The 25090-nt window shown below is 37.5% G+C and overlaps 1 protein-coding gene across 3 annotated transcripts in view; it reads left to right on the top strand.

Annotated features, from left to right (window-relative positions):
- CPED1 (cadherin like and PC-esterase domain containing 1) overlaps nucleotides 1-25090 on the top strand; it is a 307531-nt gene that overhangs the window by 156080 nt on the left and 126361 nt on the right. For all 3 annotated transcript variants that reach the window (XM_049893865.1, XM_049893864.1, XM_049893866.1), the window contains exons 13-16: nucleotides 1525-1595; nucleotides 3277-3327; nucleotides 10081-10267; nucleotides 11863-12031. In XM_049893865.1, the coding sequence (XP_049749822.1) occupies nucleotides 1525-1595; nucleotides 3277-3327; nucleotides 10081-10267; nucleotides 11863-12031 (478 nt within the window). The remainder of the gene's footprint in view (nucleotides 1-1524; nucleotides 1596-3276; nucleotides 3328-10080; nucleotides 10268-11862; nucleotides 12032-25090) is intronic.

Here is a 25090-nt window from a genome sequence, read left to right as displayed (position 1 = left end):
TAAGTCCTAGATGTCATTATTTCTTACCCACAATGATTTCATTGTGTATTTCTAAGAAAATAAATATTTAAAAAAATAAAACGGCAATTAGGACTTTTTTTTTTTTTGTAGTAAGTTTGCCATGTCAACATTTTTCAAATATACAATTTTCACAGGTACAACATTTGCCATTTCAACTTTTTTCACACGTACGATTCAGTGACTTCAATTATGTTGAAGAAGGAACAACTCTGTCTTGGAGCAAGCACAGCCAGAATGTTCCTTAGAAGCAAAGATGGCGAGACTTTGTCTCGCTTAGTTTGGACATATTATCAGGAGGGGCCAATCTCTGGAGAAGGACATCCTGTTTAGTAAAATAGAGGGTCAGTGAAAAAGAGGAAGACCCTCAATGAGATGGATTGACGCAGTGGTTGCAACAATGGGCTCAATCATAGCAACAATTGTGAGGATGGTGTAGGACTGGGCAATATTTTGCTCTGTTATACATAAGGTCACTATGAGTCGAAGTGGCCTTGATGGCACCTAATAACGACAGCAATTATGTTCATCATGTTATACAACTATTACCATTACGCATCTCCAAATTTTTCCATCACCCTTAAGAGAAGCTCAGTTCTCCCAGCCCTATTTTTAATCCCAGATCCTTCTTAATTTCCTGTCTGTGTTTATATTTTGAAGAAATTCAATGTGTCTTGTGCATCTCTCCTCTACCACAGTGCCCAGAACAGTATCTGGGACAACAAATATTTATAAAATGCATTTTATTTAATTCTTCTAGCAGCCCTGTGAAGTAAGGCAGGTATAGCTAGCTATCTCCATTTTGCTGGTGCGGAATGGAGATTCACAACAGCACTAGAAAGTTCCGTTAAGGGATCAGCAGCCAGCCCTGCCCAGTATTCCCTATCATCAGGACCAGCAATTTTTCCGTCTGCAATTTAGATTACTTTGGCCCCACATTTAAGAATTCAAAGGGCAATCTGGCCAAGCATTTAGTTAGTTGTACAGCAGAGAAAATGAGGCAAACACACTGAGATATAACTAACCCTTCCCCTTCACTGCTGCCCATCGGAGCTCAAGGATAGAAGCCGTGGCCAGCCATGGTCATTTTCTGCCTGGTACTCTTACATTTCTTAGATTATCTGTATGTTCTTCTCAGGCTGTTCCTCAGAGTTTCCAAAGCTTCTTTCTTCAAAACTTTAGCCAAACAGATTCCAATAAGAATATGTGTTCCTGAATCAGTTCTGTTGGACCCAGACTATCAGAGATTGCTTAGTTTTGGACAGAAGAGTGATTTTTTGCCCTGGTTTTCTTCAAATGTGCTTCCACTGATTAGGGATGATGAGATTTCCACCCACCTCCTTTGAGGCTAGATTGCCAGTTTTGAGGAATGAAAGACAGAAAGTGTTTCTTTGTGTTCATCAAAATAACTGAGCCCACACAGGAAAAGAAATAGAGTGTTAGATGTAATTTCCATGAATTTTGTTCATTTCATTGATCCAGAGTTGTTTGGCATTGCATCTGCAGGAATTCTTTCTCAGAAGATGGGAACGTTGGAAAACCACAAGTGCCATTTGATGCAATCAAAAATAAAAAAGGTAAAAGATATAGTCCCACTTGATTTCAACATGAAAATAAGTATTGCCTAGCCAAAAAGCATATTAAAAAAAAAAAAGTAGCTTCATTAACGATAAACAGGGAAATACTATTTTCTTCAAATTCAGAAAAAAAAATTTCTTCTTGAAGATAACGAAATTGGAGCAAGCCTAGGAAAAGAAGTATTCTCGTGCTGTGGTGAAAGTACAAATTAGAATGATCGTCGTTAAGGGCATTTAACAAGATGTAAGAAAAACATTAAAAGATAAACTTAGAGACTAGAAAATTTACTTCTAAATATAGTATTAAGGAAATAATTAAGAAAAATTCAAAGATTTGATTGCAAAACTTGTTAATAAATGAGAGAAAATAGAAACCACCCAATAATAGTGAATTGATAAATTAAGCTCTAGTCATCTAATAAAATGCAGAATGAAGCCATTATCATATTTTAGAAGGATATTTATGACATGAAAGATGCTTATATTGTTAAATGCAAAATTAGCTATAAGCAACATGAACCTATAATAATTAAGGGAAAGTAATAACAATTTTGATTTTATCTTTTTGGCTTATTTTCTTTTGTATCTTTTTTTTCCTTTCTAACGAACATCTGAGATTTTCGTAATAAGAAAAAAGTATATAACTTTAGAAGGAAAATAAGCACCTACCCTTGCATCTACAATTTTAAAAAATAATGTTTTACCCTTGCATCTACAATTTAAAAAAATAATGTTTTCCAATTATAAGTTAGGGTTTGATAGAACATACCAAAAACCAAACCCATTGCCATCGAGTTGATTGCAACTCATGGAGACCCTATAAAGCAGAGTAGAACTGCCCTCCCTAAGGTTTCCAAGGAGCAGCTGGTGGGTTTGAACTGTTGACCTTTTGGTTAGCAGCCAAGCTCTTAACCACTACACCACCAGGGCTCCTTGATACAATACAGTAGTTCTCGAAATGTGGCTTGCAGGCCAGTAGCATCAGCATTGCCTAGGAAATTAATGAAAATTCAGATCTACTGAATCAGAGTTTCTGTGGATGAGGCCTAGGAATCTGTATTATAACAAGCCCTTCAGACGATTCTGTGGCATGCTAAAGTTTGAGAACCATTGACTGGATGGAATGAATCAGTAGGCCCAGTGAAAAACTGATAATAAACTAGTTATTCAGGCTACCCTTCCCTCTCCAACCATTTTTGTCTTTGTATGATTGATTTAAGTACACTAGGAGTTTTCATTCATTCATTTGTTCCACGAATATTTATTAATGAGGTTTTAAGATAGATGGTTGGTTGAATTTGGAAGTGTAAATATTAGTGGAACCAACTGGATGAAAGTTCTATAACTAATAACTTGCAAAATTATATTAATAGGATCATAGAACTAGAAGGAACCTTGATACATCGTAGGACCAAATCCCTACCTTCAGGCGGTAGGTAGGATTAAACCATTCGTTTCCTTCCTCAACGTTCTCCTATTTGATGTAATCATCTTCCAGATTTCAAATCAAGTAATGTCTTTGGTTTTATCTTAGCTTTTGGTTTTACTTAGAAATGCTTCATGATGTAATAAAAACTAAACAACAAAACAAATGTTTTATTAAACCATTCTGTGTTTGAGGTTATGATACTCTTTTTTCTTCTGATCTTTTTCTTTTAAATTTACTTATTTTGTTTTTTAGCTGTGGTACCACGAATTATGAATGAAACCAAGGAAATACGTTGCAGCAATGGTGAGTTGAGATTAAAGTGTTTCAGCCACATAACCAATAGTTAAGCACAGCCCAGCTTTGAGTAACTTGTCATCTTATCATATTTGGGCATCTTTGGGCTGCTAGTTTATTTTGAGTAAATTTTCAGAAGCAATGAGTTTTCTGAATGTGTCATTATTTGTCACTTTTGCATAAGAAGAACATTTTCATTTTCTGTTTTTGAACATGATTTTTTTTTAAAGGCCAGTAACTTCCAAGCTCATTTTGAAGGACTCCAAGAGTTCTATAACACTGCTTTGGAGGCCCCTCAAACAGAAGAGCTTGGCAGATCTGCTTTATACGTTCATCTTTAGAAGTCTCAGCACCCTGCAGCGATTTCTTTCCTGCCAGGTTGTTGCTACAATAGATAGTACTTGGGTAAAATTTTCTTTATAATAGTCAAGAGTTTTTAAATCAATTTTAAATTGGTTTTCTTAAAATTCATGTATAATTAATACATTTAATAATATTATAGAAAGCCTTACATTTGTAAATAATATTTGGAATCCTGTCTGGTCAATATTATCACACTGTTCTTACAAACCCAGTATTCTAGAGAGTCTAGATGACTTTTCAAGGTCACAAAGCTATTAAACTGGCTGAGCTGGATCTTCAGATTCTATGTCCAAAACTCCTGAGTTTTCTTAATATCCTATAATATCAAACCAGAAAACCAAATCCAGTACTGTCAAGTTGATTCCGACCCAGAGCGACCCTGTAGAACAGAGTAGAGCTGCCCCAGAAAGTTTCCAAGGAGCACCTAGCAGGTTCGAACTGCCAACCCTTTGGTTAGCAGCCGTAGCACTTAACCACTACGCCACCAGGGTTTCCATATCCTGTAATATGTGGTATAAAGTTAAGAGTTAAACACAGTAGGTTTATTTTTTATAACAGTGCCTTTAATATGTATATATTTATATACATATTTATTTTTATATGTACATATAGTTTAAGGAAACTTGACAACTCAATGGTTAACCATTGACCTGCTAAGCAAAAGGTTGGTGGTTCGATGCCACCTGGTGGTTCTGCAGGAGAAAGACCTCGTGATCTACTTCTGTAAAGATTACAGCCAAGAAAACCCTACGGAGCAGTTCTACTCGAGTTAAAAATTAACTGGATGGTGCATAGTAACGATAACAATATATAGTTTGCAAAAGCATACACTTAGAAAATAGTCTTTCCCAAAAAAAAAAAAAATTTTCTGTTAAAACATGAAGGCTAAAAAGAATTTATAGACTTAGGTCTCATTTATTATAAATAAAAGTCTTCTGATAAAACAAAATCTAATTTGTTTCATCTAGAATTTGATTTAAGTAATTCATTATGTTTTAATACTATCATTAAAATCACTTTAGCCTGAGAGGCTATACAATAAATATGGTTTAATAAAATCAACAAATATATCAAATTAAAGAAAAATAGTATTTTCAATACTGCCTTGCTGGTTGGGAAATGATAACAGATATTCCTTACACATAACCCTCTCTGCACCACCTCCCCCGCCCCAAGCCCCTGCCAGTACCAGTTGCTAACAAGCTGATTCCAACTCATGACGACCCCATGTGTGTTGGAGTAGAGCTGTGCTCCTTGAGGTTTTCAGTGGCTAATCTATCCGAAGTAGATCGCCAGGCTTTTTCTCTGAGGTGCCTCTGGGTGGGTGGACTCAAACCTCTAATCCTGTGGTTAGCAGCTGAACACATTAATTATTTATACCACGCAGGGACTTTTCCCAAGCCCTTACCCCTAAAAGAATACAAGCTCCTCAATTCTCCTGGGGTATTGGCACCGGAAGTGCGGTGGGAAAAAACAAGAAAGAAAACCATGAGCAGCGTTGGAATGAACACTTGTTGAGAGTGCACTGTGTTCCAGGCTTTAGGTTAGATGCAGCACGAGACAAACCACTTCATCTCTTAGGGCTTCCATTTCCTCATTTGTAAAATGCAAGGATTGTACTGGATGACCTCATTGTTTTCAGGCCCCAGGTAACATGGTAAAGAGGATGTGAACATGTTCTATAAGCTATTTAACGTTGTTCATGTTTTTAAGTTGATGAAAGCTAGTCCTACCCAGGCCTTCATAATTCATCTTTCTACTTTTATAGTATGAAATAAAATTTAAAATATGACCCTATGTGATGATGCCTCAGAACAGGTGGGACCATCCCTAGGAATCTAGGCTGTTCTGGTGTTTAATATGAGTTATGATTATCCCTCAAGAGGGCAATAAAATTCTGTGGTTAAAAGAAATCCATTCAAAGCAGCCAAACTTCAAACAGCTTTTCCATATATACTTGCCAAATAGGTTAAGCAGCTTGCTACCACCATACCTCACACTGGGTTCCCCATAGATCTAAGGTAAGCTGGCCTGAGGCAAGTTGGGACTGGGTTGGAAGGGTGCCAAGGAAACACCAGGTGTTTGTGGGTGGCAGCAGGGATGATTCAGTTGAAGATGATGTCAGAACTCAGCTTTCAAGCAGGGATCTGGGACACAGCCCTTATGCCAGAGGTGGTGAGTTTCTGATGAAACCAGAAGTAGGCACTTGATAAAATCATGCTCAGTGGAATGATTGAACATTTTATCTCATGAAGAGCTCAATTTTAGTGTTAAAATAGACAAGTCCCACTGAAAACCATTGAGTGAAAAGATAAAATGCAGAGAAATGAACTCTCGGTGAATGTTTATAAAGATATATCCTAGTAAGTTCAAGTACATCTTCTATGTTTACTATTTTGAAAAACACAATCTGTTACTTTGTTATTCACTTAGCTGGTTCTGAGCATAAAATATAGTACAAGTATACACATTCCCTTTCTGCCTAGGAAATGGTCATCTCCCAAGTACATTCCATAGCTCTGAACTCCAGCTTGTTTAAAGTGTTATGTTGGATTCATAGTCTCCATTTGAATCATATCTCATGACTAATATCCTGTTTTTGCTGTTCTTATCTTAGTGTCTTGAACATAGAATATGTTGGAAAGAATTTTTGATTAAAAAAATGAATGCTTTATTTTGGTTGAATATGAATTAAAAGCTATGGTCTTTTTCAGGATGAGTTTGAATAACACAAACAGTCTTACTCTTTGTTTTTTTTTTTTTTTTTTGTCCTTCATCATAAAAAGATTTCAGTAGTTGGTAAAAACCAACAATAAACCCAATGCCATCAAGTTGATTCCAACTCATAGCGACCCTATAGGACAGAGTAGAACTGCCCTATAGGGTTTCCAAGGAGTGACTGGTGGATTCGAACTGCTGACCTTTTGGTTAGCAGCTATAACACTTAACCACTACACCACCAGGGTTTCCCAGTAATTGGAAGGTTCAGCAAAATTATAGATGCAGCGTACTTAAAAATCAAACAGATTAAATCTTTGGTTGACCATTAGGTCAATTAGCAAGTAAAATCAGTCAAGTGGATAGTTTGCCCAATTCACTGAGTTATTCAACCAAATTGACTAGTTTATTTTTTCCTTAAGGCTTTTTCCTAAAATGAAACTACAATATATTATTATGTTATTGGTCTTAATTTATACCTGAATAGTTTTTCTTCCATAGGCGAGAAAACCACAGAAAGTAGTTCAGAAAAACATGGTTTAAAAAAAAAATGCTTGCAGTGGATGATGGGAGTTATACTGACACCAAGTCCTGATTACTAGAATAAAACTTCCACATGGCCGGCAGTATCTATTGCCATGGATCTGGTGGCACGTCCACACGTTCATCAAAGAAATAGAAAAATTTTGGTCTTGTTGAGGCACAAAGTCTAGGATGTAATGAGCAGTAAGACTAGAGACGAGGAAGAAGAAGAGGTCAAAAAATGCCTCGTCTGCATATCAGAGCTTGGAATTGACCATGGAGTTGATGAGAAACTGTTAAAAAATCGTAGGCAGATGGTCAGGTTTGATTTTAGAAAAGTCATTGTGACATCTGTATAAAAGGAAAGGAAGAAACAACAGTTAATAGCATATTCCACCTTCTACTCTTGAAACGCAGAGTAGCTGAAGCAGATGGATGAAGTAAACAGAGCCGAACAGATTTCAAAGTGCAGCAGGAGAAGGCAAAGTATTATAATGAAATGTACAAAGACCTGGAGATAGAAAACTAAAAGGGAAGAACACGCCTGGCATTTCTCAAGCTTAAAGAACTGAAGAAAAAATTCAGTTCTCAAGTTGCAATGTTGAAGGATTCTATGGGAAAAATATTGAATGACACATGAAGTATCAAAAGAAGATGGAAGGAATACAGAGTCAATGTACCAAAAAGAATTGGTCAACATTCAGTCATTTCAGGAGGCAGCATATGATAAAGAACCAATGGCACTTACGGAAGAAGTTGAAGCTGCACTGAAGGCATTGGTGAAAAACAAGGTTCCAGGAATTGATGGAATACTAATTGAGATGTTTCAACAAACAGATCAAGCACTGGAAGTGCTCACTTGTCTATGCCAAGAAATTTGGAAGGCAGCTACCTGTCCAACCAACTGGAAGGGATCCATATTTGTGGCCATTCCAAAGAAAGGTGATCTAACAGAATGTGGAAATTACCAAACAATACCATTAATATCACACTCAAGTAAAATTTTGCTGAAGGTCTTTCAAAAGTGGTTGCAGCCGTACATAGACAGGGAACTGTCAGAAATTCAAGCTGGATTCAGAAGAGGACTGGAAGGAGGGATATCATTGCTGATGTTAGATGGATCTTGGCTAAAAGCAGAGAATATCAGAAAGATGTTTAACCCAAACCCAAACCCGTTGTTGTCTAGTTGATTCTGACACATAAAAAACCCAATCCAGTGCCGTCGAGTCGATTCCGACTCATAGTGACCCTACAGGACAGAGTAAATCTTCCCCATACAGTTTCCAAGGAGCACCTGGCAGATTCGAACTGCTGACCCTTTGGTTAGCAGCAGTAGCACTTAACCACTACGACACCAGGGTAGCAACCCTATAAAACAGAGTAGAACTGCCCCGTAGGGTTTCCAAGGATAGCTGGTGGATTTGAACTGCCGACCTTTGGGTTTGCAGCCAAGATCTTAACTGCTGTGCCACCAGGGCCTGTGTTTTATTGACTATGCAAAGGCATTTGACTGTGTGGATCACAACAAATTATGGATAATATTGCGAAAAATAAGATCCCAGCACACTTAATTGTACTCATGAGGAACCTTTGCATAGTCATTCAAACAAAACAGGAGATACGGGTGGTTTAAAACCAGGAAAGGTGTGCATCAGGGTTGTATCCCTTCACCATAACTATTCAATCTGTATGCTGAGGAAATCGTCCAAGAAGCTGGACTACATGAAGAAGACAGGGCATCAGGATTGGAGGAAAACTCACTAACAGCCTGCAGTATGCAGATGACACAACCTTGCATTGTTGAAAGTGAAGAGGACTTGAAGCACTTACTGATGAAGATCAAAGACTGCAGCCTTCAGTATGGATTACACCTTAACATAAAGAAAACAAAAATCCTCACATTTGGACCAATAAGCAACATCATGATAAATGGAGAAAATATTGAAGTTCTCAAGGATTTCATTTTACTTGGATCCACAATCAACACTCATGGAAGCAGCAGTCAAGAAATCAAACAACGTATTGCATTGGGCGAATCAGCTGCAAAAGACCCCTTTAAAGTGTTAAAAAGCAAAAACGTCACTTTGAGGGCTAAGGTGGGCCTGATCCAAGCCATGGTATTTTCGATTGCCTCGTATGCATGCAAAAGCTAGACAATGAATAAGGAAGAAAAATTGACATCTTTGAATTATGGTTTTGGCAAAGAATAGCGACTATACCATGGGCTGCCAGAAGAAAGAAAAAATCTGTGTTGGAGGAAGTACAGTCAGAATGATCCTTAGAAGGGAAGATGGTAATATTTCTTTGGAAAACATTTGCTAAACTTCTTTGGGGTAATTTGTTTATTCCAAATATTAACACTGAATATAATTTATCAGTGGCCAGTATATGTGCCTATAATGCCATTTTTCTTTTTTTCTCAACAAGATACTTTTGGGAAAATTGAGTTACCAGATAGACTTATTTTTTCTTTAAGTGGTTTCAAATCAATAGTGTGAATTATTTTCTAGGTTTATAACAGAATGAGCAGAGTATAGCATTTGGCTCTTATGCTTTATGATACTTTCTCAGGTTGAGGTGGGCTGAGAAGGAAGAAAACTTCAAATTCCTGTGTTGACTTTTTTTATGATCTGAGTGTTTGGTATAATATTAGAATTCACATTCATCACTTCATCCTACTGCTCATAACCTGCTATATCAATCCAATGACAGTTTAATCACATTCCTCGTTAGGAAATTTTCCTTGCTGGCCCCCATACTGTCACTACCACATAGAAACATCACTCTCGTTTACATAGTTGCTTTTTCATGCAGTAAATGCCATGAAAATATCATCAGTCCACTAGCGAGATACTTTCCTGTCTTCTACATCTCTAAACTTTCAAGGGCTGAGCAAAAAGTATCATTTATATAACACCAACTAAAGCCAGTAACTGTTATACCAGGCAAATTCTACAAAATTGACAAATAGACCATGTAGCTGAAGTAACAAACCAACTGTGGCCAAGGTGCTGAGTGGAAAATCAGTAGTGTTCACTGAAGTTGGTCAAAGAGAAAAAAAAAAAACAAAACCCTACTCGTATACGATTTTTGAATGTTTATACACTTCACAGTTGTATTTTCTTTGTCATTGGTTTTGTTTTGTTTTGTTTTTGACAGATAAACACACACTGTGTCATATCAAGCAGATCTTCACACATCCACACTTGGAACTAAATCCAGAGTTTCATCCGAAGATCAAAGATTATTCCTCTGAAGTCCCATTTGATGTGGTAACAGTGACTATCGGAGCAGAGACTTCCAAGTGTCAGTGCAAGGTGCACCTCTACGAGCAGGCAGGGCCAAGGTATGGGGATGCTGATGGGGCTGCATTAAGTCATCAGAGTGGAAGCAGACATCTGAGACAGCCTTTGGAAATGGTTCAGAAAATCTGAGACCTGAGAGCCTCTGGATCTTCCCTTTTCAGGTGTCATGTGGTGAAAAAAAAAAAAAAAAAAAGCACATCAGGTCTCTACTGATCTGCCAACAAGCTTTGTAACAACTTTGTAAGAAGAGAGGATCTCCTTATATAACATTAAAACAACAATAACAACAACAAAACAGTTTCCATCAAGTGGAGAACCCTTTCAATAAAAATTTTACCATTATTTTCAAGTTGAGCTAGAAGTATTTCAGCATCCTTCTAGCCCAACTTAACTCCTCAAGTTTTCAAATATCCAGGGGTTGATTGCTTATTGCACATATTGGCAACAATTTGTGGATATAGTAACACTGACTTTCCTAGTCTCACTGGGATTTTGTTGTAGTGGGGGTGGTGGTTGACTGTTTTGAGAATCACCAACTCTTTGCTCTGTCGTTATGAACAGAAGATAGAATCTTGTTACATGTCATCTAAGTGGCAAGGAAGATACTCCTGTTTCCTTGTTATACGCAAAGAAATGTACTTAGCATCCATGGGAACCAGGAAAGTCTAGTAAAAAGAGATGAGGATTCAAGCCAGACCAACCTGAATCCCAACCCTGGAACTGTGGGCAATCTGTTTACCAGTTGTATGTCATGGTCTTTTTATGTTTAAGATAGGGACAATCGTAGTTTTTGTATAGAGTGGCCAAAAGTATTAAATGAAATAACGTATGGCTCTGACAGGTAGTTAATTAATATGAATTCCCTTTCCTTTATTTGGGAGTGGTGGTGCAGTTAATGCACTCTACTGCTAACTGAAAAGTTGGAGGTTTGAGTCCACCCAGAGGCATGTTGGGAGAAAGCCTGTCAACCTTCTTCCAAAAAATTCCCCCAAATCCACTGCTGCTGAGTCAATACTTGTAGCGACCCCATGGGGTTTTCAAGGCTGTAAATCTCTACTGAAGCAGACTGCTGCTTCTTCCAAGTATTAACCATTGAAAACCCTATGGAGCACAGCTCTACTCTGACATACATGGGGTCGCCATGAATCAGAATTGACTTGATGGCAACTGGTTTGGTTTATGTTTTTCTCCCCTTGGTTGACGTAGGGCATGATTTGCTCTGTAAACTGCTCTTGGCATAGCAAAAAACTGTACAACAAAAGTTTTCATACTTTAGTTTTCTTTTGAAATTGTAGAGACTTTACCTGTTTCCAATGCAAATAAACCCCCAAACAAAAACAAAAGTTAAAAAATGTTGCTGTTGAGTCAATTCCGACTCATAGTGACTCTGTAGAATGGAGTAGAGCTGCCCCATAGGGTTTCCAAGGAGCAGCTGGTGAATTTGAGCTGCTGACCTTTTTGGTTAGCACCCGAGCTCTTAACCACTGCGCCACCAGGGCTCCTCCTATGCAAATAATTGTGAAATAAATGTGAAATAATTCTGTTTGGGCTGAATACTTGTCTCTCCCTTCTCTTTCCTCTCTCCCTTCCCTTGCTTCTCTCTCTGCCCCTCCTCCTTCTTCCTCTCTCCCGCCAGCTTTGCCAGCTATCCTCTGGGGTTAGGGATGAACACAATCTCCATGTTCCTGGTGGATGAATCTCCAGCACCGGGTGAAACTCTAACCATGTACAGACTCACCATCCACCGAGAAGACCGCCCAAGTCTACCCTTGTTCGAGGACTTCACAGCTTGTGGTTTTGTGCAGGTAACTGAATTTTACAACTTCACTTGGGTTGAGTTAGGCGTGATCTGTTAGGCCAAGTGAAAAATGTGAATCCAAACTGTGGCCTCATTTCAAAAGAACGAGAGTCCCAGTCAGGCATCTGAAGCACATCATTGTGAACAGGTTTTCTTTTTGGTGCTGTGGCTACTCTTTGCATTTGTATTGTGTTTGGTGAGTTTACTGTGGTTAATATTTAAAGAAATATCTGAGTACTCACACTTAGTTATGAAATTGGCTTCACGTTCTCCTTTGAAGTGTGCTGTTTTTCTTGGATTTATCCCTGGATCTACTTTTGAAATTTTAAACTGTATTCAGTGGAATTCATTTTAAAGAGTGAGAGGAAAATTTATGCAATTATTTTACAGAAGAAATACCAGCTGAATGAAATAAATTTGCCTGGGGTGGATATATTTCTCATTCATGTCTCATACCTTAATCATTCCCAAAGACTATAGTTTTTCTTCTTAGCAACACACACCAGTTTATAGCCCTGCTGATTTCAGAGAAGTGCAAACATTACTAGAGACTTTGTCTTGCTTTCTCCTCTCTTGGTGCCTTTTCTAGGAATTCTATATATAATGTTCTACACTTCCTCACAGAGTTTACTGTCACTACTGTGAATTCCAGGGAAGTTATAATTCATTCTCTATATCTACTAATCTGTTCAGAAAGTATAATTGCAAGTATGTCGTGTCAAAGGGATTTATATGCTCCTGGGGTCTCTGAAGTAGAGAGAGCTAGGAGAAGAAAGGTATGGCAGATGGATCTCAGTGGGTGTACGGATACCATGTTTGTTGTTGTTGAATTCTTTTTTAATATACTGTATTTTTAGAGAAACTTTAAGAGAAATTGCATAGAAAGTTCCTAAAAACCCCTTCACCCTCCTGCAAACGGTTTCTCCTAGTAACATCTTGTATTAGTGTGATATGGTACATTTGTTCCCATTGATGAACTAGTATTGGTACATTAACTAAATCCATAGTTTGCACTGAGGTTCAGATGTCATGTTTTCATTTGAAGTCAAATGTCCAAATCCAGTAATCTCTATCACCCCTCCTTCCTCTATCTCATTTATCTATTCCTAAGAGCTTAATACCATTTTGGAATGATGCTCATAGCTGAGATTTTTCTTTTTCAAGGAAACAGATAACTAATTTGTGATGAACTACCACTAAATCAAAGGGAATTTCACATTTGGCTAAAGATGGTCTAAAACAGGGCATAAACTTTATTCTGAAGGATATTAATAGGTTTACTAAAAAATAAAAAGTAGAGTAGAATTCCTTGGTCAAGGGGGCTAATGGATCAATATGTAAAGCTAAGTTAAGTAGGTTTCTTTATTTCAGGCCTCCTCTGAACATTTAATATACTAATTTAAATGGTGGACTTTCAAAGGGGAAAATATAGTGTACAGCATTCCTTCTGCATAACCCAGTTGAGGAAACACTGGGCTAGACTATGGAAAGGACTTCAAAATCTGGTTCTCTCAGATATCTGTTCTTCAGTTTGCTCTATTTGGGTTGCTATATCTCAGTCTTTTTTTCCTACTGGAAAATAAATAATAGAGCCACATTAAAAACATTCATGAGGGAGGGATCAAAATCCTGGATGGAGGTGTGTTTTTATGTGTGTGTGTGCATAACTATTTGCAGAATAAATATTTTCAAGTTCATTAATATGTGAATATAAATTTTTTTTTATTTATCGTATGCTATATTTTAAGGGCAATCATTAAGCTCTCGGCTGCTAATTGGAAGGTCAATGGTTTGAACCCACCAGCCGCTCCACAGGAGAAAAGACCTGGCTATATCTTCTACTACAAAGATTACAGCCTTAGAAACACTACGGGGCAGTTCTCCTCTGTCCTATAGGGTTACTATGAGTCAGTTGAAATTAACTTGATAGCACAGACAACATGCAATATTTTAGATAGAAACTAATCCTAGAATCAATCTTCTTTAAGGAAAAGATGATGAATAATTTCTCCAGGATATTTGTGGTTAATAATAAGAGTTATTTTTTTACTTAAAAAGCACCACAGGTTTAATTTTAATTTAGAATTTAATTTTTAATATTCTCCATGGATTTTTTTTATGGATAGCTACATTATTAAGTTGGTCAGTAAACTTGGCTTTTATATGGAGTAAATATATAATAAAGTTTAAAAAGAAGAAGAAAATTCCTACAATACAGTGTGGAAAAAATGTATTTTTGCTTTTAAGGTGCCACCAGAGACAGCTGTACTGTTGCATTTGTTTGTGTGTCTTTTGGAACATAATTGTATTACCCACAATTATTGGCACAGGTGTATATTTTGGCTCAGCTCTCAAGTACGCTAAACTTAAACATCAAATGACTCATTCATTATTATTCTATATGTGGAACCCATTCATAGGCATTAGTAATTTGAGTTTTTCTGTTTCAAAGTGTCCATAAAGATATAAAACCCTTACGTAATTTTTTTTTATACTGATATGTATGTCAGGAATATCTATTCTGCCCTGCTTGTTCTCATTTGGAGAGACCTTTGCAGTTTATCCCAGTTATACACACGCTGAATATCTGGGGAGGCATCTGTAGGAAGGAGAATGATGGCATGAGTGGAAGGGACATGCAGGGGTGGAATCTGCAGAGTTTGCCCACTTCTTTCTTGTTCATTACTTTCTTTACCCTTCCAATTAAAGCCACAATGAGATACCACTACCCACTACCCCGATGACAACCATTGAAAGGACTGACAGTACCAAGTATTGGTGAGGACATGAGGCAACTGAGTCTTTCATACACTGCTGATGGGAGTGGAAAATATTTGACCACTTTGGGGAACAATGGTGCTACCTACTAAAGCTAAACATGCGTATATCCTACGACCCAGTAATTCTCCTCCTTGTTCTATAAACCTGTTGCTGCCAAGTCAATTCCAACGCACAGTGACCCTATAGGACAGAGCAGAACTGCCCTGTAGGGTTTCCTAGGCTGTAATCCTTATGGAAGCAGATAGCCAGGTCTCTTCTCCCATAGAGGGGCTGGTGGGTTCAAACCACTGACCTCTGGGTTAGCAGGCAAGCACTTAACCACAGCACCACCAGGGCTCCTTTCCTAGATATATACCCAAGATAAATGAATTATAAGGATCCCTTGTGACTCAGTGGTTAAGCACTCAGCTGCTAACCAAAAGGTCAGCAGTTTGAAACCACTAGCCACTCTGCAGGAACAAAAACCTGGCAATCTGCTCCCGTAGAGATCACAGCCTAGGAAACTCTATGGGGCTGTTCTACTCTGTCCTATAGGTTTGCTATGAGTCGAAATCAACTTAACGGCACATAACTACAACAAATGAATCATATGCCCTTCAAAAAATGTATACAAGAAATCTTCATGTCATTTTTATTAATAATAGCAAAAAACTGGAAGCAATTCAATAGGAAAGGAGATAAATTCAATGCAACACTATTCAAATATTTAAAAATAAATGAACTACTGATACACACAAACATAGATTAATCTCCAAAACATTGTTGTTGTTAGGTACCGTCAAGTCGGTTCCAACTCATAGCAAGGACAAAACACTGCCCGGCCCTGCGTCACCCTTACGATCCTCATTATGCTTGAACTCATTGTTGCAGCCACTGTGTCAATCCACCTGGTTGAGGGTCTTCCTCTTTTCCGCTGACCCAAGCATGACATCCTTCTCCAGGGACTGATCCCTCCTGACAACATGTCCAAAGTATGTAAGACGCAGTCTCGCCATCCTTGCTCCCAAGGAGCATTCTGATTGTACTTCTTCCAAGACAAATTTGTTCATTCTTTTGGCAGTCCATGGTATATTCAATATTCTTCACCAACTCCACAATTCAAAGGCATCAACTCTTCTTTAGTCTTCCTTATTCATTGCCCAGCTTTCACATGCATAAGATGCAATTGAAAATACCATGGTTTAGGTCAGGTGCGCCTTAGTCTTCAAGGTGACATCTTTGCTCTTCAACACTTTAAAGAGGTCCTTTGCACCAGATTTATCCAATGCAATGTGTCTTTTGATTTCTTGACTGCTGCTTCTGTGGCTGTTGATTGTGGATCCAAGTAAAATGAAATCCTTGACAACTTCAATCTTTGCTCCGTTTATCAAGATGTTGCTCATTGGTCCAGTTGTGAGGAGTTTTGTTTTCTTTATGTTGAGGTGCAATCCATACCAAAGGCTGTGGTCTTTGATCTTCATTAGTAAGTGCTTCAAATCCTTTTCAATTTCCAAAACATTATGTTGAGCAAAAGCAGCCAGACACAAGACATACTATCTTTCGTTTATATGAACTTCAAGAAGAGGCAAAACTAGCCTACCGTGATGGAAATCAGGATAGTAATTACCTCTAAAGTGTGGGTATCCCTAGGCATGAGGGCACTTTTTAGACAAATGTTCTGTATTTTGATCTGTGTGAATGACTCCAGTATGACTCTAGCTATAGAATTTGGAAACATGGAATGTAATGAACTGTGTACTTAAGATCTGTACAAGTTACTGTATATACATTACATAATATAGTATAAATTATATATACTGTATATGTTAGACCTCAATAAAATAATAAAGAAGAATTAGTGGGAAAATATGCATTGTTATCTTCCAAGACTTGCCTCCCTTTTCAAACATTATATTGATCAGAAACAAGTTAATTACCTTAAAAAATAGATACTAGGAATTTGTTACTATAATATGAAGAAAACTATTAGAAAATTTCTAATAATCTGTATTCTACAGATGATTGCAGGAAAGTATTACAATCATTTATAAGACTCCTTTCCAGAAGATCTTAATTTAAATTTTATGTGTGGTCCCTCAATAACACTATATTTTATAAACATGGAAAAAGAAATCTAATAAGCACTAGTATGTTTTAGTCTTTCTTTTAGAAAGTGTTAAATGAATGAACAGATAAATGTGGCATGAGTAATCTAGATTGCTTTGGCAAGAGTAGCCTCAGGAATTGGGAGAAGTCAACAGCAGAGGTAGGATTTTCTCATCATAGGTTCCAGTTAAAATTTTAATCCAGAGAACTGCCCCTTATTTCTCTTTAATGTTTAATCTCATTAGGGTCTTTAGGTTTCACTGAAAGCTGATACCAGTATGAAGGTTACAATAAAAAGAAAGAATGAGGGATAAAATTTCTAATCTCCTATCAATTTTCAAGTATTTGAGAATTTCCACATTAAGTTAAAGGCTAAACAGATATATGAGACTTACAGACTCTTGGTCTTTTAAAATTGTTCTTTTTAAATTTTCTGTCAATAACCATAGTGCACTCACTGTATTCTTAGAGTCGAACTTCAGAGTCAAACTATTGTAGATTAATTGATAGGCTGTTCTATTTGCATCCCCAAAGCCTATATACTTGAACCTAAAAGAAAATGAATTTACTTTTATTTATTGCTTAAGGGGGGAAATTATTATTTCTCCAACATTTCAAACTAGATTTTGGTCTAGTTGACTTTGTTATTAAATTATAAATAAACATACAAGGCAATCCACCTGCAAATGACCAAGACAAGAGAATGCAATTTGTGATTCATTAAGCCTTCTTAATTTCTCCTTCTCTTACTCTCTTACCTCTGGTCATCAACTATTCAAGTCATCAAAAGATAGATGGGAAATGAAGCAAATATAAGGCACACCAGTCAATTAAAAAATCAATTACTATGATATTTGGTGAATAGTAAAATAATTTAGTTAATTTGGTAATCAAAGTTTTGTCTCATTTATATGATCAGCGGTCATTGTTAAGTACATCCGTAGTCATAATTAACTATTTGAGTTTATCTAATGACTGTTTCCAATTATATTGCCAATTAAAATTTGTATCTGGTTGTTACAGAGGCAGTTGTAAGTTTTGTTATTGCTAGTGAGTGGGGAAGGGCTAATTTAAATGACTGGTAACAACCAGATTTGGACTAGGGTTTCTCAGTCTTGGAACTATTGACATTTGGGCAGCATAGTTCTTTGTTGTAGGGGGCTTCCCTGTGTACCGTAGGAAGTTTAGCAGCATCCCTGGCCTCTACCCACTAGATGCCAGTAGCACTCTCCTCAACCAAAAATGTCTCCATACATTGCTAAATATTTCTTAAGAGGCAAAATCAAGCTGGGCTGAGAGCTACTGGTTTAGACCTATAAGAATTCCTGCTTTTCTGGCCATCTAAGATGCTCCACTGGTTTCATCCCTTTGGGAACAAGGAAGAATGAGGAAACCTAAAGATACAAGGGAAAGATTAGTCCAAAGGACTAATGGACCACATCTACTATGGCCTCCACCAGACTGAGTCCAGTACAACTAGATGGTGCCTGGCTACCAGCTCTGACTGCTCTGACAGGGATGACAATAGCGGGTCCCAGACAGAGCTGGAGAAAAATGTAGAACAAAATTCTAACTCACAAACAAAGACCAGACTTACTGGCCTGACAGAGACTGGAGAAACCCTGAGAGTATGGTCCCCGGACACCTTTTTAGCTTAGTAATGAACTCATTCCCAAGGTTCACCCTTCAGCCAAAGATTAGATAGGCCCATAAAACAAAGTGAGACTAAAGGGGCATAACAGCCCAAGGGCAAGGACTAGAATGCAGAATAGGACAGGAGAGCTGGTAATGGGGAACCCAAAGTTGAGAATGGAGAGTGTTGACATGTCGTGGAGTTGTTACCAATGTCATAAAACAATATGTGTACTGTTTAATGAGAAACTTTGTTCTGTAAACCTTCATCTAAAGTACAGTAAAAAAAAGAAAAAAGAATTCCTGCTTTTCCACTTTCTTACTTTCACCTAGAACATAGAATTTATCAGAAGTGTGACTATTTTAGAGGCATTCCTTCAATTTTGTATGTTGAAGAATTATTCTTTTTTCTTCCCTGTGTTTTTAATCATTTCTGTAGTCAGTGATACTGCTCTGACAGCTCTTTATTCTACTCATTAATTTTCCATCTTTTCTGTCTAATGTAATTATCATAATCAGAAATACACATTGAATTGTAGAAAACATGATCCTTCTTGAAACATAAAAAGTCATATAACATACCTAGACTGTTATTACATTTTAATTTACCCACAAATAATATAATGTTTTGCTGTTAGGAAGGAAGATTTAGAAAGTAAGAAACTGATACTATAACCGGGATATGTCAAGCTTAGGAATTAACAAAATACATTTATGTTCTAAGGAAATTAAAATACATATGGGGAAGTATTTTCTTTAATACCCCTTTCCAAATAAAAAACTTTTTTTACATAGATAACAATATAATATCCATAGAAGCTGATCTGTATAGATGATCCATGGTTTCATATACATTTTGTCTGCAGAGTATTGTGCCAGAATAAAGCCATAAGTAAATTCTACAGAAAAGTCAGATATCAGAATCCTAGGGGACTAGGTTTCATGGATCCATTTACTTAGAAACAGCTTTAATTTTTAAAGGGATTACAGTTCATAAAGGGAAAATACCAAGGAAAGAGAGAATAGGATTTTTAAGACTTGGTCTGGCATTTTAGCTACATATTTAAAACTGGTATCCACTGCTTTATTTTTTAAAATTAAGTAGTGGTCTAGATACTGAGTTACTCTTTTAACACCACAAAGTGATGATGTTGTCATTAGCTGCCATCGAGTCAGCCTTGACTCATGACGACCCCATGTGTTGCAGAGTAGAACTGCTCCATAGGGTTTTCTTGGCTGTAATCTTTATGGACCCATTTTGGCAGGCCTTTCTTCCACTCAATCACTGGATGGGTTTGAACGACCAACCTCCAGGTTAGCAGCCAGTCACAAACCTCTTGCACCACCCAGGCTCAACTCAAGTGATAGAGACCAAAACCAAACCCATTGCCATCGAGTTGATTCCAACTCATAGTGACTGTATAGGACAGGATAGAACCAAAGAGCAATGGATTCGAACTGCTGACCTTTTGGTTAGCAGCCTAACTCTTAACCACTGTGCCACCAGGGCTCCAACTCAAGTGAGAGTTGCCTAATATTTAGCAAAGATCCATAATAAAAGAGCAAAAGAACGCTCACCAGAAGCAAGTTTAATAAAACCTTTGTTCATTTTCAAAGTTAGAATATCTATTAAATATCCATATTAGTGATTTTTAATTACCTTCCCTATCTCAGTTTACTAGAGGAATATGATTTAATTTTTCAGCAACAGAATCAGTGTTATCATGAAATGCTCTCAACCAGCAACTGATTTTAAGTACCTACTATCCACTTGGAGCCCTGGTGGTGTAGTGGTTAAGAACTCAGGCTACTAACCACAAGGTCAGCAGTTTGAAACCACCATCTGCTCCTTGGAAACCCTATGGGGCAGTTCTGCTCTGTCCTATAGGGTCGCTATAGGGTCACTGTGAGTTGGAATTGACTCGATGGCAACGGAATTTTTTTTTTTTTTTTGGTACTATCCACTTAGTTCCTAGAAATATGCTATGTGTTGTAGGGAAATACAATACTAATAGCAGCAGAGGTAGTATTAGTAGTAAAAAAAGCATTTAAAAACTTTTATATATACCAGATATTGAGCTAAGCACTTTATCTTTCTGTCTTATGCAATATTCACCACAACTCTGAACATATGTGACCTTTTTATCTTTTTTTTCTAAACATAGGAAGAATAGAAAAGTTAGAAAGCTCATCCAAGGTCACATATGTAATTAGTAGCAACGGTGAGATTTGAATATATGTCTTGCTGACTCCAAATCTATCCACTTGATCATTAGTCTGGACAGTGGAATTTAAAACCCTCAGAGTACTTAAAATCTAACTGACCTATTTTGGAAGCTCTCATTCAGCCAGAATCTAAACTGTTAAAATTTAATTAACTGGGAGTAGTTCCCATGGTCACATACAATGATAATTAATATTCATAATAGTGTTCTGGAATAGTTTGCAAAATTCTGAGGTTTCATAATCTTTAATTATGTTGATGAGGGAAATATTATATCAGTCTTCCCCTAAATAATACATTAGGAAAGTTTTAGAGCTATCTAATGTCTAATATTTTATAAGATAGCATATATTTTCATGTCTGACCATGCTTATTGATCCAATACTTAAATAAGGTTTAGCTATTTTACATATTATAATTTTACATTGTCAGAATACTGTTACTGACACTTATTGTTGCAATTGTTTTCCAATTCACAGGCTTTTTTTTTTTTAATGTTATGCTTGATTACGTATTACAGCAATTTCTAATCATTTTTACCATTTAACACAACTCACTACCTTATTGTTTTTATTAAAAAAGGCCACAATACATTTTTTTTTCAAAATTGAAAACAGAATTTGTTTATGTACCCATTATGATAGTGAGAACAATATATTGTGTAGCTGACAGTTCCACGATATGTCAATGATGCACTTAACAACATGAAAGGACCTTACCTCACACTCTTTAAGCATAGAAGGTATCTACTTCTCCCTCTTCTAAGGGGAAGCTAAGCCTTGACGGCTAAGGAGCATGTTTTATACTTTTGGTGATATTTTTCAAAGGCATCGTGAATAGATTTCTCATGTGTAGATTTTCACCTTTAAGGGCTTGTTATGATATCTCTGCCTTTACCGAGTTAAAATTAAGTAGATTCCTGAATGCTGTGATTGAATAGTGCATTTATTTTTGGAACATTTAGGAGACAAAGTTTGTGCAGTAGAAGTCAAATTTTACTCTGCCCTGTAAAGAGGATAGGAGTCAAATTTCTGTGGAAATTATTTTATCAGAGCAAATTTTGCATCTCAGCAAAATACCACAGGCCGTTTTCTAACCTATAGTGGTTAAAAGGCCAACAACTCCAATTTCATGCCCTTAATTGCAGTCAGGAAAACCACTGCATTGATGTAAATATGACTTATTTTATTTTAATAGAAATTTAAAAACTTGAGCCCCTAAAAGTAATGTGTACCATAGGCACTGTGCCTACTGTACCTAATAAAGAGGTTGACCCTACTCCTTTTTTCACCCTGAAGGGCCTATAGCAACAGCATCTGTTCATTTTATCAATGACCTGGGCTGTAGGCACTCATTCAAGCCTTTGTTAAGTGCCCTTGACTTAAACACTTAACCTCATGCAAGTGTTTCCTGTTCAGCATGTATATATGGACTGAGATCCTTTTCCAGCTTTCTTTAAGAGCCCGTGTAACACCTTTAAAAAAAAAATCCAAACCCATAGCCGTAGAGTCGATTCCAACTGATGGCGACCTTATAGGACAGAGTAGAACTGCCACATAGGGTTTCCAAGGAGCAGCTGCTGGATTGAACTGCCAGTGTTTTGGTTAGCAACCAAGCTCTTGAGCACTAGGAGAAAGAAATTTTACTTCCAGGAGCAGAATGCGCATCCAGGCATTCGAAGGGATAGGTCCCCTCAGTGGCCAGTAAGTCTTTACATACATTGAAGGCTTGGGAATTTAGTGTTCACTTTTCTTAAAAAAACAAGCAAAGATGAGAAGGGTGTTTTCTTTGATTCATGATCTATATTAGCACTTACATAAATTATCCTTCTGAGTTGGTGAAAAAGAGTTAACCACTCACCTCATGAGTTAATGTAACTTATGGTCCGATAAATTACCATTTAAAATGAAAAATTTTGCTTAACACATCTGCTGTCCATGTTTCTCCAAGTCACATCTGCTTCTTTTACGAGAAGAAACAAACTTTTTCAACCATTAGCACGGCAAAGCCAAGACAGCGTGGAAGAGAATCAGATCTTTCTGGCTTCCAGCAGCATCCAGAGAAGCTTCTCTGAGTACAGACTTCTGCTGACTACCCTCACTTTTGTTTGAAGTTTATATTTTTGCATTCTAAGAATTAGCCTTCTGATTTCTGAATTGGACAGGAAAATGGAAAGGAACCCCGAGAGGCTTCTTAATAAAACATTCTGTTAAAGGATTTCAAATGTTGACACTTGAAACTTCGAAGGAGGTAGTGGCTAGAAGAGAAACAGGCAAGATACCTTCAATTCCTAATTCCCACTTCTTTGTGCACTCTAACTGTTCCAAAGGGCCCCTAGGTTTTTGCTCTTTTCTGCACTTTCTTCCCTATCTCTCAAGCTCAAACTAAGTCTAGCCAAGTTTATGTATCAGGATGGCAGGGATGGTGGTGAGCTAGGGGAGACAACTGGGGGACTAGGCCAGGCTTCTTTATAAGTCTTCCTCCACCATCAACCCAAGTCTAGAATAAAACCAGTTGCCATCGAGTCAATTCCAGCTCACAATGACCCAATGGGAATTAGAATAAAGCTGTGATCCGTAGGGTTTTCAATGGCTGGTTTTTCAGAAGTAGATCACTAGGCCTTTCTTCCAAAGCACCTATGGGTAGACTCAAACCCAGTTAGCAGCTGAGCACGTTAACTGTTTGCACCACCCACGGACTAATCTAGAATACTACTTTTTTTTTTTTTAAGACACCTTTGGCATCACCAAATAACAGAATTTGAGCTCTATTTTGAACACGTTAAAGCAAACAGTTTCTCTGAGTCAGTGGTTTTTTAACATTTTGGAGGGAGCAATGAACCTCTTTGAATATCTGCTGAAAGTTTAGATCCCACTTCTCCAGAATTTATGTACATGTATATACACATACAGAGGTGTGAAAAAACCCAAGTAAAGAAATCCTATCCTAGTAATTCACAATCCGAAGCAGGGTATCACTAGCAGTGACACACAAAATGTGTAGAATTTCATTTCTGGCTTAAATATGTTGTAGTTGCCATTCGGTTGATTCTGACTCATGGAGACCCCATGTGGGCAGGGTAGGACTGCTCCATAGTGTTTTCAAGGCTGCAACCTATAGGAAGCAGATCTCTAGGCTTGTCTTCTGTGGCACCTCTGGGTGGATTGGAATCACCAACCTTTTGGCTAGTAGTTGAGAGCTAACTGTTTGCACTCCCTAGAGACTCTGGCATAAATATGTTGTTGTTGTTGAGTACTGTCGAGTCAATTTTGACTTATAGTGATCCTATAGGACAGAGTAGAACTGCCCCATGGGGTTTCCGAGGCTGTAATTTCACAAGAGCAGACTGCCACATCTTTCTCCCACAGAGCCGCTGGTAGGTTCAAACCACTGACCTTTTGGCTAGCAGCCCAGCTCTTAACCACTGTGTCACCAGGGCTCCCTATGAGCCAGAATCGACTGGACGGCAATGGGTTTGGTTTTTTGGCTTTAATCTTTATGGAGCAGATTTCCCGGTCTTTTCTCCCAAGGAGCAGCTGGTGGTTTCAAACTGCCAACCTGTCAGTTAGCAACTGAATGCTTAACCATTGTGCCACCGTGGCTCTTGGCATAAATATAAATGGTTATAATTCCATTTATCGAGCATATACTTTGTCCCAGCAATTGTACTAGGTGTTCACATATATTATTTCCTTTGTAGTTTTAATGACGAAGATATTAGTGTCAAATAACATTTGGGAATTATTTGTAGACTTTTTTTCCTTTTCAATTATCTTAATTAGCACAGAGAGTCACAATTACTGTATTTCTCCAGGCCAAATGCCACTGAATCCTTTGGAAATAATCAACTGTAAGGAGCTACCTGGGCTCAGCTTTTTCTCACAGGCTCAGAAGGTAGTCATGAGTTGTAGAGGTAATGGTGGTCCTGAAAACACAAGGAAATTGAATAAAATCTCTTTTGGACTATTTATATTGTCCTCACAAGCCATTGATGTGTTTTCTTTCAGCAGATTCTAACAAATTGTTTTTTGTTCAAAGAAAGGTTGGCCTGTTGTCTCAATTAGGTAATGCTGAGAAAATTTCCACATGCATTTGACGGATTGTAACATTTCCTGCAATAGGCATGTGTTGTAGGAACAGGAATGGTGGGTGGGTATTCCTTGCAGATGGTTTCACCGATTGCGGAACTACAAGTTGGTTTGACAGATGTTCCCTGAAGGCAGAATTAGGACACTTTACTGCCTGACATATTTAACTTCTTTTGAAAATGTTGCTAATTTGTCTTTTTTTTTTTTCTATTTCACCCACACCCTTTTTTAGGCAGGACTGATGAGTTTAAAACAT

This window comes from Elephas maximus, chromosome 8, assembly GCF_024166365.1.
Source record: "Elephas maximus indicus isolate mEleMax1 chromosome 8, mEleMax1 primary haplotype, whole genome shotgun sequence".
Lineage (NCBI taxonomy): Eukaryota > Metazoa > Chordata > Mammalia > Proboscidea > Elephantidae > Elephas > Elephas maximus.
Note: the sequence above shows the minus strand (reverse complement) of the source record. Positions and strands in the feature narration are given on the sequence as shown.